Genomic DNA, 20562 nt, shown 5'->3' on the forward strand with positions numbered 1-20562 from the left:
GGAGGTGATTTGTAAAGGGGAACATTCCTATTTCTGGTTATCCTTTCAATCTGGTTATTTTTGAAAACATCACAAAACTAGACTCACGCTTCCACTCATCTAGGGGTAGATCCATGTTATCAAATGTGTCATCATATTTCTCAGCTTCAATTTCTTCCTCAGGATCATGAATTGGTTCAAAGTAAGGATGCATCAAAGCCTCAGCTGCTGTGACTCGCTTCTCCGCATCCAGCACCAGCATCTTCTCCAAAAGATTTACAGCTGTTGCAAAGAAAACAAACAGTGTATTCAAACCATGCAACTGATTCCACTTGTACACAGTAACATTGCCCTGGAGGTATTTCAAATAAATACATGGAGTTATAAAGTGGAGGTGTCCATTCTGTAGCCAGTGGGGCCCATCTGCATGACAAATAGTTCTTTGAGTAAGCTGGGATATGTACAAAGCCTGATACAATGCAGAGGTGCTCCCTTGCTTCTGTATGCAATACAAATAACATCTCAGCTTCTGGCTCCAGGACCACTGTGGTTGGGGCTTTCCCAGTGTCTTTCATCACTGCCACCATGTTGTGATTCTAAGGTACATCACCACCTCACAACAGCAGAATGAACAGGTGAACAGCTAATGAGAACTGCCCCCTGTGTGACCAAATCCAAGCCCAAGTACACTTTGAAGTTCACTAAGACACGTCAGTTGTCCATGCTCAGAATTTCAGAGCTGACCTTATCTGCTATGTGGTTTTGATCTCAGCCAAAATAATCCATTAAAATCTTGTGTGTTTCCCTATGGGGGATTTTGGATCAGATCCATTGTTACACTGTCAAAATGGGATAGTGTAAACAGGTATGATGAATGATTTATTTTCTGTTTTTCTGTCCTGACAGGATGTTCATGGGTTGGGTGGAGTAATTGAAAGGAAGTAGAGACAGCAGTGTGGGACAGGATGCTTCAACTCCTGCTTGCCATGCCACGTTGTGTATTCTCTCCAACCTTCTCTTCCAGATCAGAAGTAGCCAGATGGCCACAGAAGTGAGAAGAGAAATCCTAAAAACTAAATGGAAATGTAGTTTGCTGTAGAGGAGAATGTCAGTGAGCTAACCATGCAGTCAGGGTAAGAACCGTTTATTAATCAAGTTTATCTCTGCAGCATCTGAAACTAAAATTTTAACTTCTTAAATTGCAAAGATTCAATTATCCTAGTTCATATTCTAATAAAACTGGCTTTGTGAGTGTTAAGGTCACTGAGGAATTGATAAGATTTTGGTAGAGTCATCTCAGAGCTCTGACTGCCTTGGGTCATGTCACAGTTATGCACACTTGGTATGCCCTTCTGGCTGTTTATATATATCGAATCCAAGCCAGTGCTTCTCAGGAATGCACAGGATGTATTAATTCTGTTACTAAAATATTAGCTTTCTATTTTCTTGCATTTCAACTGTAGGTCCGATTGAGTTTTCAGAATTGTATTTCAGAAGCAATACATGGAAAATACAATACAGAGAAAATTTTATTACATGTATTTTAATTTACCAGAGCTCTTGGAAAGCTGCTCAAGCAAAACCTATGAGCAGGTGATGGATTGAAACCTGAAATACAAGATACTTTCTTTTTGATGCTTCTAAGAAGCTGATTCCTGATGAGATTTAAACTTCACAAAGTTCAGCCACTACGATCAAAACTACGAATTATGGAAAGCAAGAGATAGAATAGCACAAGAACCATCCCATCACCTATCACATGACTGATACTACTGCTGCCTCCAATGCAAACAAAGACCAAATTGCACACATCCACGCAAACTGCCTTACCCAAAGGATTCGCATACTTCAAGATGGATGCAAAATCTTTCTTCTGGACTTTTGGGAGGCTTTTGATATAGTTTTTTGCCTCAAAAGAAACATGAATATTAAATTAGACCATTGCCACCTTTGTAATGTGACAACATTAACTATATGCTTAGTAGGTAACTCAACAATGCTGTGATAGCACACTATGAATGCATTTTTTCTGTGTCATAAACCCTAATGATATTCACCTACTCACTGAACAGAACTTCAAAAAATAATCAAACCTTAAAACCATTAGAAATTATAATGTAACGCTTTGATTATTAGTGCTCCATATTTAATATATTAATAGAATAAATAGGTATGAATAATTTTAAAGAATAGTGAGTTTACAGGAATCTCTAGAAGTGAACCTTATACAGTAATTCATTAGTATTTAAATTGTACAGTTAGTCGAAGAATAATTATAGATTCTTTGTAGTAAGGGCATCCATATAAGAACAGGAAACAGATATTTGCAAAGAACTGGGTTTTTGGAATATCTTTATGCTTTCAGTACCTTTCCAATAAAAGTAGTAAGTTATCAGCTCAACTGTTTATATGGTACACACTGGAATTTTGAAGTATTTAAATATGCAGATTTTTCAACTGTTCTGATAATTTTCTGTTGTGTTACCCCCCATCTCCAGTAGCTATTGTGGGTGTGCAGAACATTTCAAGGCAGAGAGGTACCGTCAGGGGTATTTTGGTAGTCAATATATATTATCCCCTCCAGTTTAAGAACTAAGCATGGCTTAAGTAAAATTAAGACAAGTAACCAACTGACAAAGCAGAATACTCACATCTTGACTGTGCAATTTTTGAACAAAATCTTGAGTTGGTGTACCTGTTATTTTCATTATTTCTGTGAGTTGGTCCAGATCTGAATACCACCAATAAGGAACAAACTCTTTCACCCTGCAAAAATAATGCTTTTCTTTGCTGTTGGAGAATGAAGTAAAAAAATCTTAATTCACGGACTAAACAGAAGATTTATAGAAATGAAAGTCCTCCATTTTTCTTACAAAAGGCAAAGGCACTAAAAGCACCTTAAATAAATACTATAATACTATAACCTGGGAACAGATAATTGAATAATCTATAAAATTTTGTAATATTATCAGGTCTCTTCTATATTTTTTGACAGAAATCAGTCCAAAAGTAAATGGAGTATCTGTACAATCAACACACATATTGCACACACTGCTCTGGTCTATCCAATACTTAGGTGACATAGAGGCAGGAAAAGTCACGGGGAATATAAGGTGGTATGGTAACTAACAAAAATCAAAGAAAAGCAGTCTGTATTAGTTCTTCTCCATCCTAAGAAACATCAAGAGGAGAAAAATTAATCCTTTTCCTCCCTATTTCCCACATGCTTAACTTGCTGAGATGTTGGAGACATTGGGGTGAGGTATCAGAACACTCCCTAACCTTCAGTGTCCTAACCCAGCAGAGATTCATCAGCAACATCTTTAGCTGTTTCAGAGAAGAAGCAACATATTTACAGGAGGGTAATGCTGCAAAGAAGAGCTATATGATTTGCTTGCTGCTCTGGTAAGAGCAGCAGATGAGAAGCTAGAAGCTAGATCAGAGCTCAGAGCACATGCAGGAAAAGTCAATGGTTGATAATACTAACAAAATTAAATAAACAAATAAAACCTATACCAAGTTGGCAGAATAACCTATTCATAATTCTAAACTAAAAATCCCCTAAGTTAGCTGTTTTCTTATTCACCTACCCACAGCTGAACCCACGGCTGCATTTCCCTGAGAATAGGTAATACCGAATCATATACTCAAAGGCCAACAATGACTATTACACTGGGATAATTTCCTTTGTAATATAGAACACAGAACTTCAGCCAACACTTCTAAAATCTCCAGAACCCAGTATGACTAAAATACTAGCTCTTTCACTTTTAAGGCTTATGGTGCACCATGAAAATCCTGATTCATTTATTTTCTTATTTAAATACCAGAATGCTCAAGGTTATCATTAGTTGAGAAATACTGTGTTAGCCAACAGCTGTTCTTTGACAGGCATTTTAGTATTTTCTTGTTAAGAACTAATGCATACTTAAAACCTGTACAGCCTAAAAAAATCTGATGTATTTTACTTTTCCATAGTCCCTGCCATTTTTTTTTTGTGAACACAATCTTTCTCTTGAATGTTTTTCTTCACAAAATGAGAATAATATGATCCATTCAATGAAGTCCTGATATTACATGTAAGAACTTAAATACAAATATAACTAAAATTAAGCAATTGTGATTCTGTAAACAAGTATTTGCAGGTAAGTGATTTATTGACTGCAATTCCACAAGGGAGAAAGTAGCACAATATGATAAGGCTGAGCTGTTAAACAAAAAAAAAGGTCAAAAATTATTGCTGTCTTCGAGTAACACTGTCCCTTATTAAGTATTACAACTACTACTGTCAATGAAGTATCACTTGAAGATGAATTATGGCTTAATTTTAACAATTTTCTGAATTGCTCACAGTGAAATGATAGGACTAAATGTTTTCTGTAAATCTACATTTTACTAGATGTTACTTACATAACATTTTTTAATGAAAGCCTCAAAAAGCATGGAAGGGACTAGGTTGTGCACATAAATCATATACTACAGCAGAGTCTTCTGTGCATGTTCTGGAATCTGTTACTAAAAAAATAAATATTGCCTTTCTAGTACCACAGAACCTTTTACCTGATGATCTGAGATGTGATTCAAAGATCACCTCTATTGAAAACCCCAGTAATACAAATTTTAATTGGTAGATGTACGGAAGTGGCACAGATATGTAATAACCACTTAATGAGAAGGGTACAAGCCATTTTAATATTAATTTCAATTTATACTCATCAATTTTTGAACAGACTTACTGTGTCACAGAAGAATCTCTCATAATTTTCTTACATTAGTGTCATAAATTCAATGAAGGATACGATCATTTCCTTTGAACAGAGGCCTCCCCGTTATCATCTCAGCCATTATACAGCCCACAGACCAGATGTCAACTGAAAAAAAGACCAAGAGGTACATTAAATTGCAGATTGCTTGTTCGTTTAAATGCCCATAAAGTTTAATTTAAAACATATTTTAAAGAAGTATAAAAATTACCTTTACAACCTGTTATAAAATAAATGTGTGCCTTGCCAAGTATGATGAACAGCAAAGGTAGAACTATCAGACTTTCTAATAAGCAAACTGGAGATAATCTCATAATATGCAGAGTGAGTTTCTCAGTAACAGGTAGATGCACATGGGAAGTAAATTTTCAGTGCTTTCAAAAACTTCCAGTTATCCCAGTATTATTTGAATTCCCTCCGTCTGCCACTTTCCTTTGTGTGAGTGACAATCGGCACATCTTTGCAAGAACACAGGAACAGTGACCAAAGTGTTACATCTGTATACATTTAAATAGTTTTTATCCAATCACCTTGGCACTTTCTCTTACTCTCAGAAAATACATATAAAAACCCCCAAACTCACAACCACCACATGATTACCTGAAATTTATCTGCAAGGAAATTTTGCATTATTACATTGTCATTTTCACCTCCATTTTCTCACTCATTTCAGAAACAAGTGGTTGTTTATATACTGCCTGATTCAGTGAATGCTTTAGCTCTGTTAAGACACTTCTGAAGAGATACTGACCTGTTTGAGTATAATGCATCCAGTTAAGGATGACCTCTGGGGCTCTGTACCACCTTGTAACCACATAACCAGTCATCTCACTGTCTGTATGCCTCGCCAATCCGAAATCCAGAATCTGTAGTGGAAGCACAAAGAATATTCTGATCAGACAGCTTGTTATCTAGTTCAGACAGATGTTACAAGTGTAGAAAATAAAATAAAATGAACCCCAAAGTGGAGCAATCTGCAGAGATTGATTTATTTTTGCATCTTTTTCTCATTGAAGTGTCTTGTTCTTTTTAAAAAAATCAAGACAGGGGTAGAAAGGAGCTTTGCGCAATTATTTTTTAAGTTACATACTCCTACAGCAACACCAAAAGCTGTAAAGCCAGTAAAGAAAACAATAAATTACTCACTTATTAATTAAAAAGATAATGGACACATTCAATGCAAAAAATTCCCTGACCGTAGAATCACCATCGTATCATGTTACAGCTAAAAGAACAGTGTCTACCTAAGGTGTCCATTGCTCTCATATCCCAGGTGGCACAATTATTCAAGAGTGTGTTCCAATAGTATTCTGAAGTAAGGACTAATTGTTATTTCTATTCTATGAGTAAATCATACAAGGGAAGACTTCCTCTGGGTCACATTGAAAATCTGCAACAAGAGTAGGGAGTTATCATCATTTAGTCCCACCACTTTTTCCCAGCCTCCAGTATCAATTAGAGAGACACTTTCATAAGAAATGCAAGATCAGTGCAATTTTTTATACGATTATGCACAATTCAGCTTATTTCTAAGATTCTCAGATATTTATCTCTAGATACAGCAATGTGTACAGCAGCAAGATTAAAAGTGAATGTTATGGCCTTTTGTCAGCTGCTACAAAGTTTACCTTAAGAAAGCCCACCTGCATGGACCATCAAAAGACGGTGCCAAAAGATGCAGCCAATAGCCAGAGAATTCTGCTCCAGGAAAGACAATCAGTTTGTATTTATCAGAAATTTCATGCTTCTGACAAGAAGCATGGGGCTTGAGTAAGTAAAGTCTATTCAAGATAAATCACTGTCACCCACAGGTAACTGAATATGCAGCTTTGCATGAACAGCCATTAGTTGCCATGTGTATCAGGCCTCACCTGGGTATTACTGTACCAAGAGTGATGTTTTTTTAATGCTCTCTACAATTAAACATTCTAAAATATTTCAGGGTAGTTTCATCATTCCCTGACAAACATTTAAAAATATTTCAAGGTAATTTCATCATTCCCAGGCACTAACAGAAAGGAAAATTATATTTTCATTCATAGATCAAAAGTACAAAATGTTATGGCTTATCTTTATTGTCATACTTGAAATACCACTTCCATATTTTCCCCACAGCTGCTGATTACCAACCAATTAAAAAACAGGAATAGGGTGCAAAGGGAGATGTTTTTACCTTACATTTGATTATGGTTGATTCTTTAGATGCTGAAGATTTACTGGACTCAAAATATTTGCACTGCCAAAATACACTTTTATATGTGACTTTTCAATTTATCCTACATATTAAGCACACTTTGTTTTCCCAGTAACATGGTAGGGAGGGTGGAAAAAAGGAGGAAGTTTTACATAACAGCTCAAAATCTAGATGTGGTACCATCTATTCTGTCATAGTTTTTTATGCCGTTTCTCTACCAAGGCTTGTGACGTGTGGAGCTGGAAACAGCTAAAATATAATTTGGCTTTGTAGTTTTGTAAAAGTAGAAAACACAGTAAGAAATTTTGTGCACTATATTTTAACTTAATGTTTTATTTTCATTTACATATTCATTAAGCTTAGGAGCAAGCATATCCTATTTGTATTTAATATTAATATGGTATCACTTCAACAACTATCTTCACATACAACTTATTCTCACACACTAATCTTCACCTTTTCAGCTTAAGCTTTCATAGCAATTTTCAGAGCAAGTTTGAAAATCCTTTTTATAATCCGTGAATGATGAAAGAAAGAGCAAATCCCTCTCAGCTCTTCAAGGATAACTCCCCTTCAACTCAGCAAACTTCATTTTCCTAACTTTCTTCAGTCACCATAACAAAAATAACTTGTAACTTTGAGACTACAGAAAGGGCAGTGATTTCTCCTCATGCACCCTTTACTGTCACTTTTCCGATATCTATGTAGAACATCAGACAAGGAAGCCAGAAAGCTCACTGTGAAAAATAAAACTGACAGTCTATTAATTAGTTACCAATTCAAGGAACTGTCCCAACTTGCCTACAACCTCATCGTCACTGGAGCCTGTGCAAGGGAAGCTGCCGAGTGCACAGATGGGGTGGGGAAAGGCTGGGCTCTCACTGTCAGTGTGGTCCTGTGCCTGCATAAACTGACTCTGAGACTGCATTCTCAGGGCAAGGTCACATCCCACCCACTGCACCCAAATGGATGTATACAGGGGGAGTCAGCCCAACTCCTTCAGTGTTAGCATGATCCCAGTTAAATCCTCACCCTGATATTTTTTATGCACAGTTCTCAATGAATTATAGTTTGCTTTGTTAGTCAGCTGAAGTTGCCTTCTGACAACCAGTATTTCCTAACTGCAAATTTGCACTTTTCTTCTGCATATGATATCAGAGCTTACGGTATGACCGGGGACATGGTAATTATGCTCTGAGAGTCAAGAAATGAAAACTAAAGCTTAATACTACATTTCATCCTTTTCATTTCACAAAACTGTGTTCTGATACAGGATTGTTTGCCTCAGTTTACCTAAAAGCTTAAAAATGCCCAGGGTAACAGAAAAAAAATTGTGTTAAATAAGTAGATACCGGTCAGGAGATCGTATCACAAAAGAATGTCCTAGACCTGACCTGCATCTCAAAATGTAATTGCACAGCTGGGGAAAGACAAACATGTACAATTGTTTTTTTCCTAGATTCTCTTTTTTTCCCCCATCACCCAGGGGTCCACTCACCATTTGGCCAACTACAAGCCAGAAGAAGACAACAACTTTTTGTGTTTGTTTTCACAGAACCATGAACATTCAGGTCAGTCTCAGCACAAAAATTTCTATTACAATAGCTACATGTAAGCACTTGGTTTGTATGTTGTATGCTAAAAGCATTTGCAGTGTTGCATCACCTTTTTTTTTATTTAATTAAGGGTGTGCTTCACAGTCTTTGATCTTCTCTTCTGTATCTTTCACCAGGTAGAGTTAGACCTTTTCAATTTATTCAAAGCCGAAATTCTCACATAACTGAACTGCTCCCATAAAATCTTATGTCTCTTTTTGGGAGGAAACCTTGGACATAAGATCTAAATGTAATTATGCATCCAGACACAAAAGCTCCCATTCAAATTCACAGTTGTTTTGTGAGGATGTATAGGCCAATCCTGATTCAATTCAAGCACAGGAGAGAAGATACAGCTTGATTTTGTAATTAAAATAAAAATCCTGACTGGCCTTTGAGATTGCTAGAGCTAAGAGAAGATAGGTGACAAAAGCAATTCTGAAAATTAACAAAAATTAAATACAAGGATAGAATTAATTGGGGACTGGAAGCAGTCTGGGGCTACTGTGGCTACACTCACCAGAATAAGCTATATTCTTAAAATACACAGTGTTGAGTACTACAGAATCCTACCTTATAATAAATATTTGGCTTTTTTTTTATAACAAAGTCATGCTACACAGCTAAACAGATGCATTTTTGCTAGGTCAGGGTACATTGCATAATTATTTCTGAAGTACAAATAATATCCACTCTAATAGGCTTTGGAAGATTTCCAGTACATGTCAGAAACTGCAACCAAAACTGGTCAGGTTTAGTATTTCAGTTCAGTGATTCAGAATGAGGCTTGATGTGACAAATGTTGCAAGGGTGCAGAATAACTACTCAGATGGACTGTACTGACAACATCGCCAAGGAAGTGATAACAGCTACACTTCAGAACAGATAACTTCCCTCAGCAGGTGCTACAGTCCTGGTCTCCAAGGGTGCATGCCAGCTAAGCCCAGTTTCCATATGGAAAGGGGTGTGGATCTGCACTGTCCTTCTAACCCACCTTTGGAGGAAAACCCTGATGGGTAGGACAAAGAGAGTCATGCTGCATACCAATACTTGTCCTAAACCTGAGAAGCAACAACCAGGTAACACAAAAACTACCACCAAATGCACCTCTTTGCAGTGTAGCAGCAGAAACAACTAATAGCTGAACTATAGGAGACTGAATTCAGAATTGTCTCCCTTTAATGAATTTCTTTTTCTTACTACTTCAGTTAAGAGCAAAAATGAAGCAGGAATTATATATTCCTGCTACAAAATACACAGAAGTCTACATGCAATTGATACTGCTGATAGCTGCAAAAATACAGAAGAAAACACTTTCAAAGATATAAAATACTCTTGTTCACAGTGAGCAGAATGTGATTCCTTTAATGCTTGCCTGAAGTGATTAGCTGCAACATATCATAATCACAGTTCTCCATTACAGTTCTTATCTGACTGCAACCATCACAGGATTTTTTCTTGAAAAGTACTTTAGTTGAGTGACTGCATAAAAAGGATACCAGTATGCATTGCAACATACACATCATACAGGAAAAGGGTTACTATTAAGCAACGAGGCTGGTGAAGGGACTTGAGCACAAGTCCTATGAGGAGAGGCTGAGGGAGCTGGGGTTGTTTAGTCTGGAGAAGAGGAGGCTCAGGGGTGACCTCATCACTCTCTACAACTACCTGAGAGGAGGTTGTAGCCAGGTGGGGGTCGTCTCCTCTCCCAGGCAATCAGCAGTAGGACAAGAGGGCACGGGCTTAAGCTCTGTCAGGGGAGGTTTAGGTTGGATATTAGAAAGAAGTTCTTTACAGAGAGAGTGATCAGGCATTGGAATGGCCTGCCCAGAGAGGTGGTGGATTCACTGTTCCTGGATGTTTTTAAGATGAGTCTGGATGTGGCACTGAGTGCCATGATCTAGTAATCACAGTGGGATTGGATCAAGGGTTGGACTTGATGATCTCAGAGGTCTCTTCCAAACCAGTTAATTCTGATTAATCATGATTCTATGATTCTATGATTACTGACATGCTCCTTCCCTTGGTATGGGCAAACAGCTGTGGCATGGCCTGCTGTCAACACCAAACCCACAGGAGCAGTTTCAGTTCTTACACTACCTGCCTGTCATCCCGCTGGAGAAACTCAAGTCACCAACCACTCTAACGATGCCATGAATGTAATAACCTGTGGCACCAATTCCCTTATAAGAAATCCTCTATATCCTGGAGATGACCCCATCTCTTCCCTGCTAGCACTGGGTACAAGCTTCCTGGAGTGTCCTATCTGAACTAGATGTTTTCAGCTGAGACATCCTGGGCAAAGCCTCTAGCTTCAGGCACAATCATTTCTTGGGCTTGATTGATGATCTCAGAAACTGATCATCACCTCTGCTGTTCTTATGAATTGCACATTTGAGTCAGTCAAGGACATTCAAATGGGGGATAAATATTCACTATTCAGTGTTTTATTTCTTCAACAAATATTTAATTATTATTGTGATGACTGAAGTCAGACAGATGGGAAATTACTTTTAGGGAGCAATCTCTTGTAGTTTTTTTTCAAGTCAGTTACCATTGCCCATCTAATCCTCTTCTATTTCTTTTTCCCCATGTTCCTCTGTTTCTCCATGACTTCTCAAAGCCTATGGGCTAAAAGCTTGGCCCATCACTGAAAACAGCCAGCACGTCTACAGCTGTTGCACCCACTGTCTTGTCTTCTAATACATCTAGCTGCTTTTTCAAATAAACATACCTTACCTTCAATTCACAGTCTTCATTTACTGCCAAGTTTCCAGGCTTTAGATCCTATAACCAAATTTAAAATGGATGTTATTTTATTTTTTTATTTTACAGCAAGCACAATAAAGCACTCTTTCCTGCTTTCTTTCTGTCTTTTTTTTTTCTTTCTGGTTTTATAGTTTTCATATAACTATTTTGAACAGCAACAGGTAAAACAATGTCATAACAAATCACACAAACAAGGACACAAACTTGCATATGTTTGGCTTTTTCCCAGTATATTTCCTTCCCCTCCCCCAGAAAAATCAACTATTTTTTCTGCTACAAGTCAGGAAAATACTTGCCAGTGAAGGAAGTCACTCAGCTTTCTTTCTGTGAGTGTGGTTTGGCCATAAATTTGCTGCATTTAATACTAACACCACAAGTTAACAATACACATATATATTTCTGGACTGTACATACTGCATTTTAACATATACTTTATAAAGGTGGCATACCCTGATACACTTAGAAGGAGTACCGAAGGAAACAAACAAGATTTTACATAAAAGGCTATGCTCTCTTCTGTGGGAAAACCAATTTCCTGACAAAGCCCATTGAACTGTAACATTAAAAAAGTATTCACTTAAGTCTCTTTAGCTACCGTGGGGACTTCTAATGATCTTCAAAAGTTGTACAGTTTAGCAAAAGGGAAGAGTACCGGCAATGACTAAGACGATATTGCAACAGCAGTGACTCAGACATGCGCACTCAGAAACAAAATTTCCTTCAGCTTTCTCAAACCTTTGTTTGATACACTTTAGCACAAGATGTTTAAAAGTATCTTGTCTCTAAACTTTTTAACAGGCATCCACCTGTTTTATACAAAGATGTTTCAAGATCAGAGGGGCCTTGGAGAGAAACAATTTGATGCAAAGAACCTTTAATGAAACCAAGAAGTTCAAGGGAAATCAAGAGGGAGCTTAGAAAAAGATTAAGCAACGGTAAATTTAGACCATGATCACAGCAGTTGCAAAAATAAAAATATAATTACATTACATCATGCGTAGTTTCCATGTCCAGTTTAAAGCTGCTTTACAATGTGCACTCCCTATGGAGCTCTTGATACTTCATTACAAATGGACAATTTCTACTATTCTGATGCAGTTTTGGGGGGAAATATGCTGCTTGGTACCACGTGAGCATCATTCAGAACTCCTTCACAGCACAAAGTGATTTTAAGTGGACTTAGACACAAAAAGAATTCAAAAGTAATCAAATGCTTAATTTCTGGCAATAAAAATTTGAGGTTCTCAAGGTTTTAAAAGTTTGGACAATTTTTTCAATTTCTATGGTTCCCCCCCCAACTTTGAACACTAACATGATGTTTAAATAAAATCTAAATATTGTTTGTAAAAGTTTAGTTTTCATTAAAAACAAACAAACAATCAGAAAAGGCTCTTATCCATCCCAATTTAGGCACTTGCAGGGACTTCCAACTCAACTTCACAAAGTAATTTAAGAAATCCAAATTTAAGCTGTATTCAGTGCAACTTGAGTTCCCAACTTACACTGATGTAGCCATGCCACCTTTTGTTCTTATCGAAGAGGAAACCAAAAGCTTACACACAAACATCACTCACATTATCAAAATATAAACATCTGTAATGTTGTTTCCACTTACCCTGTGAATTATGCCTGATGAGTGAATATACTGTAAAAAGAGAAAGTATTATTTATTCATGAAGTCCCAACTTTAAGAAGTTGCCTAGGGTAGGGCAGAAAGTACTTTTTCATGGTGCTTAAGTAAATGGAAATTATAAAATGTTTACTTATTGCACAGATCTTTTTAGCTATGGTTTTCATGTTCACATAATTAAACTAGCATTTTACTCTTTCCCTCCCCCAATAATGAGAAACCACTAGATCAGTTTGAGTACTGCAATAGATCATACAGTTTTTCTAAGTCTTTCCATACACAAAATACCAGTTTCAGTTAATTTTTGGGATTTATATATATATATGTATCAGAATAAAACCTGCTATTTTATATATCAGAAATGTTCTCTTGCAATAGATGTCTCTGCTGTGCCATTGTAGTTTAGATTCATATGCTTCAGCAGCACTGATTTTTAAGAGATCATTAAAACTGGGATTAAGGCCAGTCAAGGTCTTATCTGAGGATTCTCACTAGATGCTTCAATATTTCCTCAATGAAACATGGAAAGGTCAAGTTACAAGACATTCTCCTTTACTTGAATATTTTCATCATCCTTTCAGTGACCTATTTAATGGCTCCCAGGACTAGTTCTTCTGGGAGGACACCTGATCAAATGCAGATGTTTGAACCCATGACTGTCACCAAATGCTCCCCACTGAGGTATGCAGTTCCTCTCACCAGCTGAATGATGTCCTAGAAGAGACTATTTTCATCATGGATAATAAAGGGAGGCTCTAGTAACTAGTTCAGACATAGGCATCTCTTGCAAGGATAGAAATGCAGTGAGTTGTCCTGAACTGAGGACATGCTTTCCAAGACTGGCCTGGGAGGTGCTGTTACTGCTCACTTCAGGTGTGGGGAACTGATCTGAAACCCCCACAGACCATACTACTGCTGACAGCTCATACTGCTGACACTAAGCAACACAAGAACAATAAAAGCTTTTAAATAAAAAGAATCCAGAAAAGATGGATAAGATGCACCTGGAGAACTTTCATTTTATTCCACCCTGAAGTATGGGACAACAACTGGTAAAAGAATTACTGGGAACCAACTCTCAGAGCCAGGAAAGACCAACCAGGGACAGTCAGCATGGCATCATGGAAATTCACAGAAGGAAGGAACTTTGCAGAATAACTGGAATGCAGCCACAGCCCTTGCAATGACCATCTTCCTTCCCAGCAGCCCTCAGGATAGGCAATCAACCCCAGGTATGCAACAGTCCCTCTGCAAAGGGGTCCTTGTAATCCAGCTGATGAGGGGACCAGGTAAAAAAAAGTAAAACTACAAAGCCAACTTCTACAGACTGATGCAATGTTCATTTCAGACTTAGATTTCTGAACTTAAACAAAACCCATACAACCTAAACAACACAAGATCTGCATTTAAGGCACCAAATTTTTAAAGCACTGACTGAAAAAATTTAAACCTCTGACAGTTTCTTTTTCCTCTCTTACACTTGACACAATGCACCAGATGTGGCCTCAGAGGTTCTGAAAAGAGAGGGGGAAAGAAATCAAAACCAATTCCCTTAACCCTGTGGCTACAACTTTACCAATCCAGCCCAGAACATGGTAGGGCCCTGTTGCTGCACAGTTGCACGGATTGCTGTGCCAGAGCCCAGACAGGTCTTGACATCTGTGGCAGACCAGTTCCTGCTACATATTATTTGCAGATTAGGCAAGATTTAACATAACCCATGGGAAATGCCAAAGCCCTTCACAGGATTTCCTGGGGCAGAAACAAGGGGCTGAGGGCATAGGGCTGCTCCCAAGACTGTAGTCCATAAAAACACTACGGCAAACAAAAAACTATGAAATGTTGTATCTGTCATGGATGTTCATAAAAGTGGACTGAAATGGGAAGAAGAGGAAGTGTGTCAATGGTATATGGAGACCAGAGAGGATATATGTGCCTTTTTTCCTTTTTTTTTTTTTTTTTTTAAGAAATGTACCTGTAAGTAGCCAGACTCCGAAGAAATTAAGAAAAAGAAGTCTTCTACCATAGCTGTCTTGATCAAGGATATCACAATGTCTACTTGCATTCTAAATTATTCTAATGTCTTCTAACTGAAGCCTCTTTATTTTCCAGCGCAGATGCTTAAAATATTCTACAGGTTGTTTTCTCTGATAAAACTGTACACAGTAGGAAATAGCTGGTTATTCTGCACCTAAGAATGCAGCATGTAGAATCAGGAATTAAATGGTCTGCACCCTTCAGAGTTTTAAAGTATATCTCACCTGTCTGGGGGGAAGAGTGTGGTTTTGCTGGCATTCTTACTGCACTGAAGGTTTTATGTGTGTTCACAGCACAAAAATGATGTTAACACTTTGGGGAGGGTTTATTCCTGATGCTAATGTACACATCAGACTTTTTATAAGCTGAAATACTCCTGCTGTGTTGCAGTATTTCTTTAACAACAGCAGTATTTTTTTAAATGCATTTTATTGTCTCCTGGAAGGTAGCAGCACTGGAACTATGCCAGACTTCATTCAGAAAATTTTCCATTTCTGTTCAACAACCATCTGAAATGGGATTCTGCTTTTACAGATTCTTCTCAATAAGTCAGCCATCTATCGACAGCTTTTTCATTCTTAAAATGGCAAAAAGATCCAGACCAGAGCAGACATACACTTCACAACGTTATTACCACTTCACATGAACAATATTTGATTCAAGAACTCAGTTAATGTGAAGGAAGTTCCTTGGAGCACTGTGTGTTATCCTAAAGACAATTTTTGGTAGTATGCATAAATCCTGGCATGCAAGTTTCAGATTGTGCTAGGAAGCCATCCAACAGTCATCTAAATTTTAAGCATTCTTGTCTGTGTATGTAATCTCTACACAAAATAAAAAACTAATCGAAAGGGAATTAGAAAAGACTCAGGAGAAAGTGTTCTGGGCAACATGCAAAATGAAAATGAAGAGCAACTTGATAGGGAAGAAAAAACAGAAGAGGAAATGGTGGAGAGGGGGAAGGGAAAAGAGAGAAGCAGAAAAAAACCCCAGCATAAATGTGAAGAAAGGGCAGTAAATATGGATGAGAAAAGAAAAGAACTGGAGCAGGTAAATCTTATTATTAAGTATGGCAAAAGAGGGTCAAACAGGTATTTGTATGGTCTAAGAGTTGTCCATTCCTTCTCAAACACTGTATGAATAAAGCAAGAGGAGTGACAGCCACCTCCCCAGACCTCTATAGATGGGAACCCAGTTGGCATTTCTGCAGAAGAGGGACCCAAGACTGAAAGTGATAGAACCTCCAGCTGCTTTCCACCTACATACAGACACTTATGTTTATCTTGCCTTCTGTAATCTTTGATAATACACAGCTTTTCTGTCAAAGAAACAAACAAAAAAAAAATTAAAGCTCTTCCAAGTTGCAAGCTCATACTTATGTAAAATTTAATGCCAGAGTAGGACCTGACTAGTAAACAGACAAAGAAGAGGCATGTCACTGTTTCTAAGTGGTAAATTGTGATAAATTACAAAGCTCACTGAAGAAAGGAAATGAGTATTTCATTCCCTGTAGAAAGAAGACAGTAAAATGGTAAGAACTGATAAACAAAGACCTCTTAGACTTGCAGAACAAAGTCTGAGGGCTTGATACAAATCTTCCTGAACTCAATATGACCTTTCTATTGACCTCAATTTATACACTTTTTTTAAATCAAGCCTGTTGAGCATTTGGTATACAACCAATCCAGAATCAGTCTACAGGTATAATGTAGAAACAAAACCTGTGAGGAACCAACTTGTGGGCTTAGCAAAAATCTCTCTTATGCCTTAATGACACATCAATCATGCAAAGTTTTCTTTACACACATTTAACTGCCACATGTAAACAGGCTGTTACAGTAAGATATGCAATGTGACAAAAGGGAACTGCCTTCTTGCCTTGACCAGACATAAATAGAGATACCATAAATTTCTCATATACTTTACACAAAGGACAAATGCATATTGCAGGGTATATCATTCACAGAATGATATAAACCTCTATCAGAATAGAGTTCATCGAAGTTAAAAGGTGGGAAAAAAGGGGCACTTTACAAATGCAAGGCTAAGCTTGGGAAGCTGAAAGAGTTTTACCATAAAGATATACAGGGTAGCATACTCCTTTTCAGGTGTTGCAAGCATTTTTCCCTTACAATGCCTCAACTAAGCTCTAGCTAAGCCTATGTTTGTTCCCCCTGCTCTGCCAAAAAAAAAAAATCTAAGTAAACAAAGATGGGCTTTTTAATTCAGATACAGTAGACCTTAAAAAGTACAAGATTTTTTATCCAAAACTTAGCAAACCCTTTGTAAAACAGCTAATTTACAGATACTTGTAAAAGAATAAATGAGTTACTGACTCATTCTCTTTTTTTCTCTGCATGCCAGCAATGCTGCTTTCAGCTTAACACGATTCCTAGCACAGACAGGGATACAAGAATGTTCCTCAAGCAGCGGACCACTCCTATTTCTTAAAAAGATTTCCAGGTAGGTGTATATTTCTGGCTGGATTAATTAGTTAATGAAGAATCCAAAATTTAAGGGAACAGATAAACACTGTTCTCCAGTGTTTACTGTGCAATAAGAAATGACAAAACAGAGTCTAGTAGCTGAATAATATCTTACCTCCTGTGGGTAATTTTGAGGTAAGTACACTTGTGCTCTCAAAAAATATGTGGGAAGAGACAAAATATTCAACCAAACCACTTCCTATAGAAGATGTAACACAGTTACAGAGATCAGAGATACAAATTTTCTAAGATTTTCTCAACATCCCTGCTGGTTGCCATGTAACTGTAACGAGCACTGCCTTTATTTTTATTAAATCTAGGGAATAACAGGGATCATCAAGAACTTCCTGTTCTTCTCCTCTGTGCTGGGTGGACCTTGGGTGGTCACCAGGTGCCCACCGAGCTGCTCTTTCATTGCCCACTCTCAGCAGAATATGGGGTAGAAAATACAGTGGAAAAGCTCATGGATCGAGACAAGGACAGGGAAACCACTGACCAATTACCACCATGGGCAAAACAAACTCTGCTTGGGAAAGATTAATTTAACTTACTGCCTATTAATAACAGAATAGAATAGTTTGAAACAACAACAAAACTAAAACCCATTCCCCCCGACCCACACACCCTTCCTCCCAGACTCAAGTTCACTCCTGATTTCTCTCCCTCTTACTCCCAAGTGGAATAGAGGGATAGGGAATGGGGACTGTGGACAGTCCATCATGTGTTGTCTCTGATGTTCTTCCTTTCTCAATCTTCCCCTGCTCTAGTGTGGGGTTCCTCCCACAGGAGACAATCCTTCATGAAGTGCTCCAGCATGGGTCCCCTGTGGGCCATAGGTCTTGCCATAAAACCTGCCAGGAGCCTGCTCCAGCACAGGCTTTCTGTGGGCTACAACTTCATTTAGGGCACATCCCTGTGTCCCAAAAGGATCCTTCATGGGCTGCTGTGTGGATATCCACTCTGTCATGATTGTCCATGGGTTGCAGGGGAGCAACCTGTGCTGCCACAGTCTTCTTCACTGACTGGGGAATCTCTGTTCTAGTCCCTGGAGCACCTTCTCTCCCCTTTCCTCACTGACCTTGGCACCTGAAGGGCCATTTCTCATTTTCTCACTCTCCTCCCACAGCTGTTACACAGCATTTCTTTACCCCTCCTTAAATCCGTTACCACAGAGGTGCTGTGAACATCCCTCATGGATTCAGCTTTAGGCAGTAACAGGACTGTCTTGAAACCCTCTGGAACTGACTCTGTTCAACACGGAGGCAGTTCCTGCTGTCTTCTCACAGAAGCCACCCCTGCAGCCTCCACTCCACTAACAAACCAACCCTACCACACAAACCCAATACATTCTCTTAAATTCCTGCTCTATTGTCTTCCTATGTATGTCAACCATGTACAGTTGCTCCACTTCCCTTCCATATTTACTGATCCAACAGACTTCAGTGTCAGCCTTTGGGGCCCACAAGCTCTGCTCTGTTAGCCTCTGCCAGATAATGAATGTCACTAGGACCAGAATATGTTTCTATGCCATTTCACTGGAATTAAATTAATTATTCATCCTTTCCACTACACTCAACTTGAGCTAATCATTTACAGTTCATATATTTCTTGCCTGTAAAGTTACTGCAAATGATGTTTTTCATCTCTGGTGAATAGCATGCCTCTCCTGGAAACCTGCTTCCCAGACAGTTACCTGCAACTAAACAGACCACTCCACTTGTACGGTCCTTGAGAGAACACTTACTAGGACATGGCTTTGTAACTAGGGAACTAATTACAAAACTGAAATCATAACTCCACATTCAAAGTCCAGATTGGAGGTAAATTCTCTAGTTTAAATAAAACCAATTTCCTAAAACCTGGCTTTTGTAAAATCTGCATTTGTAAAATAGGAATTGGAGCACTTAAATGCACAACTGTAGAAAAAAAAGGATAATTACTTAGTGTATATAAAAGGCTATGTGAGTAAAAATTTTCTAAAATAAGAACACAAAATCCAAGGTAAGGTCAAAGAGAAATCAGTAATGCAGGACTCAACAACAAAGTATATTTATTAAGTTTTGTGACAGGAGTAAAACAATTTAAGTAACCTTCTCTGCCTTTAAGTACTGAGAGATGATGGAATCATGGGTTTGCTGCTCCTGGTGTTGCTGTCCAGGCATAGCATGCTGTTCTTCTATATTAATTATATTTTAATAGTGTTTGATAATACAAATAGAGATCTGGACGAATCAGCGTTCTGATGGATGTGCCAGACAGTCCTGTATCAAAATCAGTTCAGTATTTCCACTGCACAAGCACATCCCTATGCTGACCCCACCTATCTCTGTACGAGCACAGAGGAAAGTCCACCCTTATGTTTTATGTTGCAGGCAGAGGACCATAAGACCAAAATTGTACAGCGCCAGCAGCAGCCAAGGAATGACAGACATTCCATTTCAGACAGTGCTGTTCCGCGGCCTCCTTACACCGTGTGTCTCCAGAGAGCAAAGGGAATTAAACAGCTGAAGCCTGCAGAGCTAGGCCGAGGTTTTTCTTCTCTTGGAACTTTGTCACCAAAAGAAAAAAAAAGTAATAAGGAAGTAGTAGCCTTTTTGCAATCAACAGCTGTGTACACCCAAAAAGCAAACACTGTAATTTAATAACTATAGTACTAATCTAGACCAAGAATCATTTTCACATTGCATTAACATACATTATAGATAAAAACAAGGGAGATTCAAGACGTCTTCTTTTTGTGTTGTATGATATGAACTTCAATTAACACAGACCAATTTTTAAAAGTCAGAGGAAAAAAGGAGTAGCATTAATAAACAGTATTTAGTAAAATATGAGGAAGAAAAACATACAAAGTATATGATAGTTAATATTTTTAGAATCATTCTTGTAAGAATCAGTAAAAATCAAGATTATGTTATTTTTCTATAGCTGTAAGCTCTGCAGTCCACAAAAATATAAGAGAGATGAACATAAACATTATTTCTGAGAAGGAGTAGGGGATTAACAAGCTCACTGTCAGGGTTATTATCTAGGGAAAAAAAAAAAAAAGAAAACCATGAACAAGCCCAACAACTTAGAGATTATGTCTGGTTATACGCATTGTTCAAGT

The 20562-nt window shown here is 38.0% G+C and overlaps 1 protein-coding gene across 1 annotated transcript in view; it reads right to left on the reverse strand.

Moving 5' to 3' along the window:
* MAPK12 (mitogen-activated protein kinase 12) overlaps nt 1-20562 on the reverse strand; it is a 41144-nt gene that overhangs the window by 4627 nt on the left and 15955 nt on the right. The window contains exons 5-11 of the mRNA XM_050325011.1: nt 12916-12945; nt 11271-11318; nt 5494-5608; nt 4779-4850; nt 2631-2710; nt 1810-1888; nt 88-261 (exon numbers count right to left, since the gene is read on the reverse strand). Coding sequence (XP_050180968.1) covers nt 88-261; nt 1810-1888; nt 2631-2710; nt 4779-4850; nt 5494-5608; nt 11271-11318; nt 12916-12945 — 598 coding nt within the window. The remainder of the gene's footprint in view (nt 1-87; nt 262-1809; nt 1889-2630; nt 2711-4778; nt 4851-5493; nt 5609-11270; nt 11319-12915; nt 12946-20562) is intronic.

Source organism: Myiozetetes cayanensis, unplaced genomic scaffold (genome assembly GCF_022539395.1).
Source record: "Myiozetetes cayanensis isolate MyiCay16 unplaced genomic scaffold, myiCay2020 scf3, whole genome shotgun sequence".
In the NCBI taxonomy this organism is placed as follows: Eukaryota; Metazoa; Chordata; class Aves; order Passeriformes; family Tyrannidae; genus Myiozetetes; species Myiozetetes cayanensis.